This window comes from Mytilus californianus, unplaced genomic scaffold (assembly GCF_021869535.1).
Source record: "Mytilus californianus isolate M0D057914Y unplaced genomic scaffold, xbMytCali1.0.p SCAF_7, whole genome shotgun sequence".
Lineage (NCBI taxonomy): Eukaryota > Metazoa > Mollusca > Bivalvia > Mytilida > Mytilidae > Mytilus > Mytilus californianus.
In genome coordinates this window covers 49033380-49046235 of record NW_026262723.1, presented here as the reverse complement: position 1 = coordinate 49046235, position 12856 = coordinate 49033380, and the positions used below count along the sequence as shown (strand labels likewise).

At 31.3% G+C, this 12856-nt stretch overlaps 1 protein-coding gene across 2 annotated transcripts; it reads left to right on the top strand.

The window, feature by feature from the left end:
* The first annotated feature begins 336 nt into the window (after positions 1-336).
* On the top strand, positions 337-12754 carry LOC127709699 (uncharacterized). Of its 2 annotated transcripts, none has more exons than XM_052215343.1 (7): positions 337-1030; positions 2646-2834; positions 3964-4059; positions 4737-5530; positions 5887-6085; positions 8678-8788; positions 10542-12754. In XM_052215343.1, the coding sequence occupies exons 1-7, from the start codon at positions 514-516 to the stop codon at positions 11309-11311; spliced, it is 2676 nt and encodes an 891-aa protein (XP_052071303.1). In that variant the 5' UTR covers positions 337-513; the 3' UTR covers positions 11312-12754. The 2 variants fall into 2 exon arrangements, with proteins under 2 accessions (XP_052071303.1, XP_052071304.1); XM_052215344.1 differs by lacking the exon at positions 337-1030 and adding an exon at positions 1146-1886.
* Positions 12755-12856: the final 102 nt, after the last annotated feature.

The following is a 12856-nucleotide window of genomic DNA, read 5'->3' as shown; positions in this document are numbered from 1 at the left end:
CTATGAGTACATGTAGCAAAATTAGGAGACATCGTATGAGCGAAAATGAGTCAACTATCCAACCAATATCTAATAAAGATTTTAGCAACTAGTAGTCTATACGTATGTCATCGTACACAATTATCAAAACCCTTACAGCATAGCAAGTCAATAACATTTCTCACGTGAAACCAAAAGCCCATACATAAAACATGTGCGAAAATCAGGTAAGTCATTTGAATACCACCGCGCATAAAACTTGCGCAACTACGATCCGAAGACTGTCAGATGTTGAAATATTATTTGGGGATTGATTTATGAAAATATGTTTTTTTTTCACTATTAAAGAGGTAATTTATTTATTAATAAATGATCAAAAACTTAATCATTATTTTATAAAGATCCTTTTCCAACGCATTTTATATTTACGACTTTCTACCGGAAACTCGAAATTCTTCAGCGTCGATCAACCGGAAAATGTAAATATCAACACAGCAACGATAAGGGTACAGTCTCCTGAAGCAACGATATGAAATGGTATTTTTAAAATTTAAAAAGGGTAAATTTTCGACAAACAAATTAATAAGCAAATCTGCGTCGTTTATGAAAATCAGACATCAGAAAAGTCAGAGTAATTCAAATTTGGCATCTGGAATAAGAGAGGAACACGATTATTGTGTTACTGTTAGTGACAATTTAAATGTTATAAAACCTGTATCAAATATCGCCGGAGGCAGAAGTGATGAAGAAGATGAACTTATATATGATAGAACTGATATACTACCAGACAACCTAGTTCCTTTAAATTTTTGTAGATTTATTATTGAAATTGATCTGATTATTCAAGGCCTTGAGTCATGTTCAAATTGTATGAAACCCCTTCATCTGAAGGATTCATTAGGTGTTTTACCAAGAGGGTTAGGAGGATGGCTTTACATAGAATGTAAGCAATGTATTCGAGTTAAGAAAATCCCACTGTCAAAGCGTCATTTTACATCACCGAGCAAAAGGGGTCCAGGAGTTTTTGATGTAAACACCAAAATTGCAACAGGTACATGAATGGCACTCTGAAAAATTATAACTGTATTTTTGTGTTACTTTTTCATTTTTGTTATATATGTGATCAATAAATGATTTTTTTTCTTCAGGTTTAATTCAGTCATGTAACCCTTTTCTTGGTGGGTCATGGAGAAATTTGGCTTAAACAGTTACCCCATTGTAAATTGTGTTTGACATAAATCTGTTTTAAAGGCCTTAAAATGCAGTACTGTTATATACATGTATGACATTGACAGCCAAAAAGGAAAGGGATATCAGAAATTGATTTTGGTGAACTGATTAAAATGATGCATCCACATGTACATGTCATGCATGTACAATAAAAACAACATAAATAAAGTGGATGTAAGCAATTAAAGGCAACCATAATACCTTCAACAAGGAGAAAAATTGATGTCATGGCATAGTCAGCTATTTAATACCTGACATGAAAAATATAAGACAATTCAATTATGAAGACTATAGACAGACTAATTTAAAACCAAGAAATTGATGAAAAACCTATATGACAGACATGAACCAACAACAACCACTGAACTTGATTGTACAGTCTCCTGACTTGGGACAAGCACATTAAGAATGCTGATGGGTTAATGAGTTCGTGAGTGCTCAATTCCCCTAACAGCTAGGACTGTGCATTGTGAAAGAAACGAGTAAATCAGTTGATTTTCTTTCCTTGCCATGCTGGTTTCCGTGTCAAATGGTGGAATCTGAAGAGAATAGTTTACCATTTGTTTAATCTGTAATTTAAATTTTAAATTGAACTGATGGAAACCTGAAGAGAATGATGTACAATATGTTTTGCATGGACATTTCAGAGAAGACTGTTGATTGTTTTATTTTCATTGGTAAGCATTTTTTGAGATCAGTACATGATATATTTAAACTAGTTTATTTATGTCAACTGTTTGTAATTCTTTGTTATTAAGCAGCTCCTATAAACACTTTATAAAATTGGAATGGCTCCATGTGTGGCAAAAATTGTTTGATAAATTTGCTAAAGTATAAATAATATAATAAACAATAACCATGCATAATTACAGCTATTTCATGTACTGATGTCAGAGGTCTTCCAGATTTGTGTTAATTTCATTATACTTTTTCTTTTTCCTATATTTAAAATTTTAAAACACAGACATATTGAAAGAAACATATATGGGTTTGAAATTACAAATTTTAGTAAGATCAGCATAGGAGTTTATATATATATATCTATTAATAAGATTTGTATTGAAAATAAATTAATATTAAACATGTTAAATTACTTGTACACTTTACTCACAAGTTAAACTATTTTTTTAAATATAAACCTACTAAATACACTATATACATGTACTTAACATACACAAATTATAATTTATTATATACATGTATTAACTTACATGTACTTTACACTAAGTCTATACACACACCTTATACTTTTTTATACATTTGTTTGCAATACACTTCATGTATATACACAAGTTATACTACTTTTTTGTCATCAGAAGAAGCATTATCAGTGATCTTTAAATCAAATATTTATTGCTGGTACTAAGGAAGTTTGTACTTTAATTCATTTTTAACATGTTTGATACAAATCAATGCAATAATTTCATTTTCAACAGGAATGCTTCACGTAGGCCTTGGTGAGACCCAACTTAGTAATCTGTTGGCTTCGGTGAATCTTCACTATTTGAGCGTATCTGGGTTAAAGACGAGAGAAGAAGAAGTTGGGGCAGCATTGGATTCATATGCTGAAGAGTCCATGATAAAATATCTAAATATAGAGTCTAATTTACAGGAAAATACTCATGGTTTGTTGTAACTTAGGCATGTTTTTTTGCTCGTTATTCATGGTAATTATCGAGTTTTACAAACTGTCCAGAAATTCTTAAACTATATCATGTCATCTAAGTAGTGGGTAGGAGGCCAATCAGCATCAATTATTAACTTTTGACCCTTACCGTCAATATACACATATTATTTTGGGGTCCTCTTTACAAAAGTGCCAGGTGTAAATTGCAGATTAAAAACAATATAAAAAAAAAAATATATTATAATTGCCAATGAGACAACTCTCCTCAAGAGACCAAATGACACAGAAATAATAGGTCACAATATGGCCTTTAACAATGAGCAAAGCCCATACCACATTATCAGCTAAGAAAGGCCTTGAAATGACAATGTAAAACAATTCAAACAAGAACAGTGGCAGATCTAGAAATTTTCATAAGTGGGGCCCACTGACGACATAAAAGGGGGCCCACTTCATTCATGATTCAGTGATTCCCTATAAAATCAACCAATTTTTTACCAGAAAAAGGGGGCCCAGGCCCCCTAAGCCCCCCTCAGTAATTCCCTATATAATCAACCAATTTTTACCAGAAAAAGGGGGCCCAGGCCCCCTAAGCCCCCCTCTTAATCCGCCTCTGAAGAAAACTAACAGCCTAATTTATGTACAAAAAAATGAACGAAAAACAAAAATGTAACACCTAAACAAACAACAACCACTGAATGTAAGGCTCCTAATATGGGACAGGCACATACATACAGAATGTGGTGGGTTTTAACATGTTAGCAGGATCCCAACCCTCCCCTAACCTGGGACAGTGACAGTGGTATAACATAACAATATAAGAACAAGTGGTGTAACAGTACAATATAAGAACGAGGTATAAAAATCAGTTGAAAAAGACTTAACTCATCAGATTGATAAAAATACAAATATATATTTACATTGTCTGAAATATAAAATTTATTTGTACTCTCTACAAAAGCCAGAAAAGCTTAAAAAAGTCTCACTTTTAGTCCAGTTTATACAGCTCATACAAGTTATTTATATTTTTTCTCATAATGTACGAAGTAAATATTGTATATAACTTGGGATCAATTTGCTATTCTCTGCAATTTTTTGTATACATGTTTTTTTTATTTTATCAATAGATTCTGATGACAATGGAGAAAACAAAGGGATTGCAGTTTCCACTGATACCTGTTGGCAAAAAAAAGGCTCCGGGAAATCCTATAATAGTTTGTCTGGTATAGTAACACAATTAACACTATATAAATTAGTATTTGTTATGTTTAAAAAATTGAAGAATATTATTTTGAAGTATCAATTGATGTTCAACTCAAATAATAAGTTTTACACAAATTTTTAGTCATGCTTTGAGATAGTAATTTGATGATTGGTATATAGTCTTATCATGACAAGTTACAGATCAAGTTCAGTTTTGGTTTGGTCTAATGATTTTGTAGAGAGTTATGGTCCTTGTACTTAGGAAATTCATTCACTTAATCAGTTTTCCTCATCTTTTCTTCTTGCTTGAAGATATTTATTTGAAAATTGGTATATAGTTTTATCATGACAAGTTAAATATCAAGTTCGAATTAAGTTCCAGGCTGATTATTTTGTGCAGAGTTAAGGTCCTTGGACATAAAAAAATTCACTCAGATAATAAATGTTCAAAATTTTTTTGTTTATCTGTTTTGAATACAATGACTTGATATTTGTTATATAGTTTACACAATGACAAGTTATAGTTCTGGTTAACATTTTGTTCTAGTACAATGTAATTTTAATCTGTTAGGGGACTATGTATTGCCAGGAAATGCTCACAGAATGCTTGTTATTATCCTATTGATAACATGCACAAAATATATCATGTTTCTATACTAACAACATTAAATCTTTTGATATGTTATGCATGTTTTAGGATGTGCATCACTGATTGGACAGAAGACCGGGAAGGTATTGAATGTAAAAATAAAATCAAAAAATTGCAGGACTTGTGATGTTGCCAAAAGAAAAGGTATAGTTCCAAAAGAGCACAAATGCAGCAAAAACCATACAGGCTCATCTAAAGGCATGGAGCCAGCTTTAGTGGTTGATATGATAAAAGATGTAATAAATAAGGGTGTCGATATTAAAGAAATTGCTGGTGATGATGACACTACAGGTTTTCAAAGGGCACAAAACGTTCTTAAAATAAAACTTAAGAAAAGATCGGACAAAAACCATATCAAGAAAAACATATCAAAACAGTTATATGCAATAAAAAAGAATTACAAAGAATTGTCACAAAGGGTCATCAATTACATCATGCAGAATTTTTCATACATGGTTGCGCAAAATAAAAAAAACACAGAAGGTGTAACAACTGGCTTGAAAGCAATGGTAGGACATATTTTTGGTGACCATAGCTTCTGTAATACCAAGTGGTGTGTCTTCCTTGAACACCCTTCGGCAAAATTTAGTAAGTTACCATACGGCAAACCACTTCAAAATCCAGAGCTGAGGAAGGAACTAGATAGAATTTTTATTAAAAAATTATCAATTCAAGCAGAAAAACTTGCAAATCTTGCTAGCACTCAAACAAATGAAAATCTCAACCAAATGTTAGCAACAAAAGCACCTAAATATAAACATTATTCTGCATCTAACAGTCTCAGTTACAGGTTTAGTGCAACAGTGGCACAGAAAAATGAAGGCCACAGATATGTGCATGAGGTAATTAAATGAACTATTTAGAACAACATCTGTAATTCTTTATTAAATTTTTCTAAAGTTGTATCCAGACTTTGACAGAACCACAACATCACATTCACATAAACATGGTAAACCCAAGGTTTCAGAAATTCATGAAATTTGCTACCCATCAAAATAAATGAATCCTCAATATTATAATATTTTAATAATATTTATGTAGAGTCGGCAAGGTATACAAACAGAGACATATATCGACTTCAAATTTTAGTCATAACATTTCAGTCAGTGAGTGTGTACAATATTAAGATTAAAGTTGAGAATGGCACATGTATACTGTTGTAATTATTAAATATTTTTTCTGACATGCATTTTAACAGGTTCATGAATCAATGGGGCTCTCACCAGGCAATTTTACCATAAAGCGTGCTACCTTCATGGATAAGATCAGAAGAAAGTACAGTAAATTACAGAAGACGAGGAAATATAAAAGGAGAAGAATTGAGCTAAAGTCGGAGAAATGTAACAGCAATGGTATAGCAGAAGTTCTAGAGGGAACAACTTATGAAACCAATATTGGTACATGCATCTTCTTTCTGTTTTTATACGACCGCCAAAAAATTTTTTTGGTCGTATATTGGTATGATGTTGGCGTCGTCGTTGTTGTCCGGCGTCGTCCGAAGACACATTGGTTTTCGCACTCTAACTTTAGTTTAAGTAAATGGATCTTTTTGAAATTTGACCATAAGGTTAAATACCACAAAAGGAAGGTTGGGATTGATTTTGGGGGTTGTGGTACCAACAGCTAAGGAATTAGGGGCCAAAACGGGGCCAAAAATAAGCATTTTCTAGTTTCCAGACAATAACTGTGGAATGGTGTATGGATCTCTCTGAAATTATACTACAAGTTTCCATACCACAAAGGGATGGTTAGGATTTGCTTTGGGGGGGTTATGGCTCAAACCGTTTAGGAATTAGGGGCAAAAAAGGGGGAAAAACAAGGTTGTCCTGGTTAATGGACAAATACTTTAGTACAAAACATAATTTAAAGCAGTGTAAGGGAGATAAATCAAATACATCATTGAAATTATCTCCCTTACACTGCTTTTAAATTATGTATAAAGTAATGGTTAATGAACAATAAAGATAATTCAAAACAGTGTAAGGGAGGTAATCCAAATACAACGTTTTGGTTACTTCCCTTACACTGCTTTTAAATTATGTTTAAAGAAATGCATATTTATAAAGGAAGACCAGTAAAAATATCTGCAAATGTTGCATCTTTTTTTTTTACAAAAAAATCCATATGAAAGACTTGACACTATATTTTTAATTCTATTATAAAATAGATTAAGTTAGCACTATGGTAAATTTAAATGGGTAATTATGGTTGCCAACTCCATTGGAAATTTGAATTGAGATTATGACCATATCTTGAGGGAAAGAATTTTTGGGGGGAAAAAAGGGGGGGGGGATATAAGAAATTGTGGGGGGTCAATTTTTCTCATTTCAGATTTCAGAAATTAAAAAAATTATTCTTCAAATATTATTCTTTTTTCAAATTTCAAATATTGAAAAATTTCAAGAAGAAATCTTTAATTGCACAGTATGGCGCATTAGATTTGTAAAATCTTTGATCACATTTATTTATTTGTTATGCCGAATCCAACAGTGTATTTAGATTTTTAATTTTGGGTCCAGTTTTCAAATTGGTCTACATTAAGGTCCAAAGGGTCCAAAATTAAACTTTGTTTGATTTTAGCAAAAATTGAATATATGAGGTTCTTTGATATGCTGAATCTAAACATGTATTTAGATTTTTGATTTTTGGCCCAGTTTTCAAGTTGGTCCAAATTGGGGTCCAAAATTAAACTTTGTTTGATTTCAACAGAAATTGAATATATGGGGTTCCTTTATATGCTGAATCTAACCATGTATTTAGATTTTTGATTTTTGGGCCCCGTCATCAACTTTGTCCACATTGAGGTCAAAAGGGTCCAAAATTAAACTTTGTTTGATTTCATAAAAAATTGAATTCTTGGGGTTCTTTGATATGCTGAATCTAACCATGTATTTAGATTTTGGATATTGGACCATAATAGGTGAATGTCCAATTTAAAATTTTCAAGTTCTTAGACCACATTCATTCTGTGTCAGAAACCTATGCTGTGTCAAATATTTAATCACAATCCAAATGCAAAGCTGTATCAAGCTTGAATGTTGTGTCCATACTTGCCCCAACTGTTCAGGGTTCGACCTCTGCGGTCGTATCAAGCTGCGCCCTGCGGAGCATTTTTATTAAATATCATGTTTGACACAATTACAATACAGGAGCATGCCACTTTTCATTTAAAGCTCACCTTGCTGGATGCAATGGTGAGGTAATACCATCATTTTGCATCCATAGTCATTTTTTATTCATTCACGTTTCACATTCAGTTTTTCCTTTGAAAAGAAACTCATGCCTTACCTATCAACATATTTTAAATCAAATTTTCTCATTCATGTCACAGTTAATCCAAATAAGCCCTAGCAAACTTCTCAAAGCTTCTGGTTATAAGCCAAATATAATTCTAATACAACATCGTTTGCAACAAATATATAACAGTTTATAATTGCCAATGAGACAACTTTCCACAAGTTACAAAATGACATATAATAACTCTTTCTTTAACTATTATCCTCATTAGCACAATAAACTAAAAAAAAAATAAACCAAATGTAAAGCAATAATCAAATAACAAGAATATTTATCATGATTTAGAGTAATTTCTCGCAATTTGATTACCTGATATTGGTTTAATAAATTTCAGTACAATTTTCTATTACATAAATTGGAATTATCTCCCTTATACCATTGACATAATGAAAAAAAACCAAGAAAAATTAGTGGTTTTAAATTCCTAATACTTATTTTTCAAATTTAAGATTAAATGTCTAAATATATTTCGTTGGTATTGTCCAAATAATTGAATATGAATATAATAATATGTAATATAACAAAATCAGGAGAAATTCTTTACACATGTGCAATTGTCCTAATATGGAATTTATTTTGTGAATAAAATTCATATCGGGTTTTGCTTTGCCTCAATGAATATGAATTTTATTCACCTGATAAATTCTTGTATTAGGACAATTACACACTGTGTAACTAATACTATTTTGTAGACATAGAGGATGATATAACTGACCAACTAGAAGAAATTCCAACTTGGAAACAGATAACAGCTGAGGAAAACTTTCCAATTATAGTATTTGATCTTGAAACTACAGGCTTGTGTATGTATTCCTATAGAGAAATTTATGTGTATCTGAGACATAATCAATCAAAATTTATTGGTGTTAACAGCTTCATTTTTACATGAAATTACATTTCTTAAAAATGTATACTTTTGCTGGCTAACAAAAATCACAAAGAATTCCAAAATATCTTTCTTTTCTCCAAAAAAATACAACATTCATAAATGTGTGTGCTTCCCATGACAATGTCACAATGATGCATGGGAAAAGAACAAAATCGTGATATTACTCATTGGGTGGTAGCTTAATAATATAATTACAAGAATTGAATGCCTCTTTTTTGTAATAGTATTGGGTATATTCTCACAATAAAATATTCTAATTATTAATTGATTCCCCAATGAATACTAAATGTGCCTAAGTCATTGCTATTACACAACAATAAAACTCTGATATATACAGAACCATCCTTGGCATTTTCAGTTGTTCCTGTTTTGAAGTTATCATAATGATTATAAAATAAGAAGATGTAGTATGGTTGCCAAATGAGACAATTCTCTACCAGAGACTAAATGGCAAAGAGGTTAACTATAGGTTATCATATAGCCTTTGACAATGGGCAATACTCATACCACACAGTCAGGTATGGAAGGCCACAAAATGACAAAACCAGAAAAAAAATAACCACCTGATTTATGTACAAAACAATTACAGAAATACAGAGGTTAATTTTATTTTTTGAAAAATTAACCCTTTTATTTCATAAATTTAAGAATAAATTCATTTACCTGATGTTCCGAAGCTGGAATTGAGTTTGGGGGTAATTGCCCAAAATGTTTAGGAATAAGGGGCCAAAAAGGGGCCAAAAATAAGCATTTTTCTAGTTTCCAGACAATAACTTGTGTTCAGGTGTATGGATCTCTCTGAAATTGTACTGCAAGGTACCATACCACAAAAGGAAGGCTGGGATTGATTTTAGGGGTAATTCCTTCAAAATTTTAGGAATTAGGGGCCATAAAAGGGCCAAAAAACAAGCATTTTTCTACTTTCAGGACAATAACTTGTGTGTAAGTGTATGGATCTTTATGAAATTGTACTGCAAGGTTCCATATCACAAAGGGAAAGCTGGGTTTGAGTTTGGGGGTAATTGCCCTAAACGTTTAGGAATTTGGGGCCAAAAAGGGGCCAAAAACAAGCATTTTTCTAGTTTCCAGACAATAACTTGTGTTCAAGTGTATGGATCTCTCTGAAATTGTACTGCAAGGTACCATACCACAAAGGGAAGGCTGGGATTGAGTTTGGGGGTGATGAATCATAAGGGGGTTCAAAAAATTTTGGGGGGATTTTTTTTTCCTTTTTTTTCTTTAAAATTTTCCATTTTAAATTGGTTATTTCTGATTTATATATAAAAGCAAATAATAATGATATGGTTTGAATAGGTAAATTAAATTTTTTTAAGTTCTTAGACCACTTTCATTCTGTGTCAGAAACCTATGCTGTGTCAAATATTTAATTACAATCCAAATTCAGTGCTGTATCAAGCTTGAATGTTGTGTCCATACTTGCCCCAACTGGTTTTCAGGGTTCGACCTCTACAGTCGTATCAAGCTGTGCCGCAGCAGAGCATTTTATTAGCTTGTAGTTGGGTGTGAGCTAAGGGTCCATATTAAAGGACGTACTTTGATCTATAATAGTTTACTTTAATAAATTGTGACTTGGATGGACAGTTCACTCATACCTCATCTTCTTATATCTATTGAGTTTGATTAACAGATCATTTTAAAAATTTCAGCTCGTCAGTCAGATATTGTACAGATAGCAGCTTTAACTGAGAATGAAACTTTCTCAGCCTATGTTATGCCATCAAAGAAGATAACACCACAGGCATCTGATATAACAAAACTTGCATTCTTTGATGGGCAAATGTACTATGATGAAGTTCCTGTGGAAAGTTCACCACCATTTGAAGTCTTTACTAATCTTATTGCTTTTTTGTCCAAGTTTCCTTCTAAACCAACACTTGTTGGACACAATATAAAAACGTTTGACTGCCATATACTGTATAATCAATTGAATAAATTGAAGATGTGGGATGAATTTTGCCTGTATTTTAATGGGTTCATTGACACAAGAATATTGTTTAGGAGTGAATATCCAGGTCGTCAAAGTTACAAGCAGTGTGATTTAGTGTCAGATTTTTTAGGGGAAAGTTATGATGCACATAATGCTTTGTATGACTGTAAATCTTTATTTAAACTGGTGCGATCACATGGAAATTTAGCTTCTCATTTCTGTAAGTATACATTTGATGGAATGTACCCAAAATATTGCCAAAATGACTTATCTTTCAAAGCTCTTGTTGAAAATAAAGTAATGTCAAAACAATTAGCCAAAAAGGCAGCTTCAACTGGGTTGTGCAAGAAGCATTTTATTTTGTCAATTCAAAGAAATGGTATTGATGGACTGAGGGCACTTTTGTCTCAAAAAAATAGTTCAGGTGTAGTACGTGTTACAACATCAAAATCTATCATTCAGAAGGTGTATGATTTTTTTGTTATATGAAATGAAGAGTAAATTGTTTTAGATTCCATATGAATCTGATTATATATACATTGTAGAATTTAAATGGAACAATTATGGTGAATGCTACTAGAGATTAACAGAAATTTTAATCTACAGACATACTTGCTTCTGTGACCAAGCTTCTATTATATCAATTAGCAATAATTGTTATTATCAAAGAAACCTATTTCTTAGGATGCTAAATCTTTGACCTTATGGAGAATCAGGTCAATATATATAATATAAAGATTTAAATACTACATTGCACCATAAATGTTAAAGTTAATATTTGTTTGTGAGCTAAATTTTTGGATAAGAGATTAGAAAATTTTGACCGGTCCTGTAGTCTACTACGCATACCTTATTTTTTAGCAATTTGATTGATCCGTCCATGCTGAATGTCAGGAAATAGAATTTTAGTAGTAAAATTTTTTATAAAATTTTATAATGTTGTCTATAGTTCTTTAATTGTATGAAGGATTTAAAGTCAAAGATGACATTTTGTTTTACCACAGTAAGAATGATCATATTGTGTACCACACACATGTTGTGTGATCCATATTAGTGAATGTAATTTGTTAGACTTGAAAAAGACCACTTAAACTTATATCTACCTGATATATAGTTTATAACATGTTTATAATTTGTACTGTCATTGTATAATATCACTACTTATTTAAGGATTTGTGAGCTGTTGCCATCAGTTTGTGGTAATTCTTGTCTTCTGTTCACATTTCATATCTTAATTTAGGAGGCAAATTTCAATTAATTAAAAATGGAATATTATATCTTGTTACGACACTTGTTGGTAAAATTTTATCCAAAATTAACATGATTATTAACGAAATTTGTAAAATAGATATTTTTTCAGAATGATACTATTAAATAAAGACTTGTGAGAATGATTTGTTATAAAAAAATGTTTTAAAGAAAATTTATAGAAAATTTATATGAGAAAATACATGTTCATGTGAGTATCTGGTTTGTTATTTGACCAAGCTTGTACATGAAGGGTTATGATGAAGTACTGTTCTTGCATATATGTCTGTTAATATGTGCTGGAATTTATTTTGCCTTTTATCATTTTATCAAATAAAGAATTCAAACACTATGCAAAGATCAATAAGAGTTGATGTGGTTTAAATTTTATACAGGTTGCAAATATTTTTCTTTTCATTAACAAGTTTTATCAGATTTATCTTGACTGATGGTTTTTAAATTTTACTGTTCCTACTGACATTTTAGTTTTCAATATGTAATACAATAAGTGTTTGTAACAACTGTGATAAAAAAAATTACGTGACAGATAATGAAAATTGCAAATGTTAATTTGGATTCAAACATTATATATTCATATATATATATATATATATATATTTACAATATGATACATAATGGACTAAATTACCAGTCTATTAATTAATAAAAATTGCTTATAGTTCATGCTTGTATTTCTTTCTGTATATTGTGCAACAGAATAAGTGCAATATTATATATGTCTTGGATACATAATACAGATCCCTTTCATCAGATTGAGCTCATGTG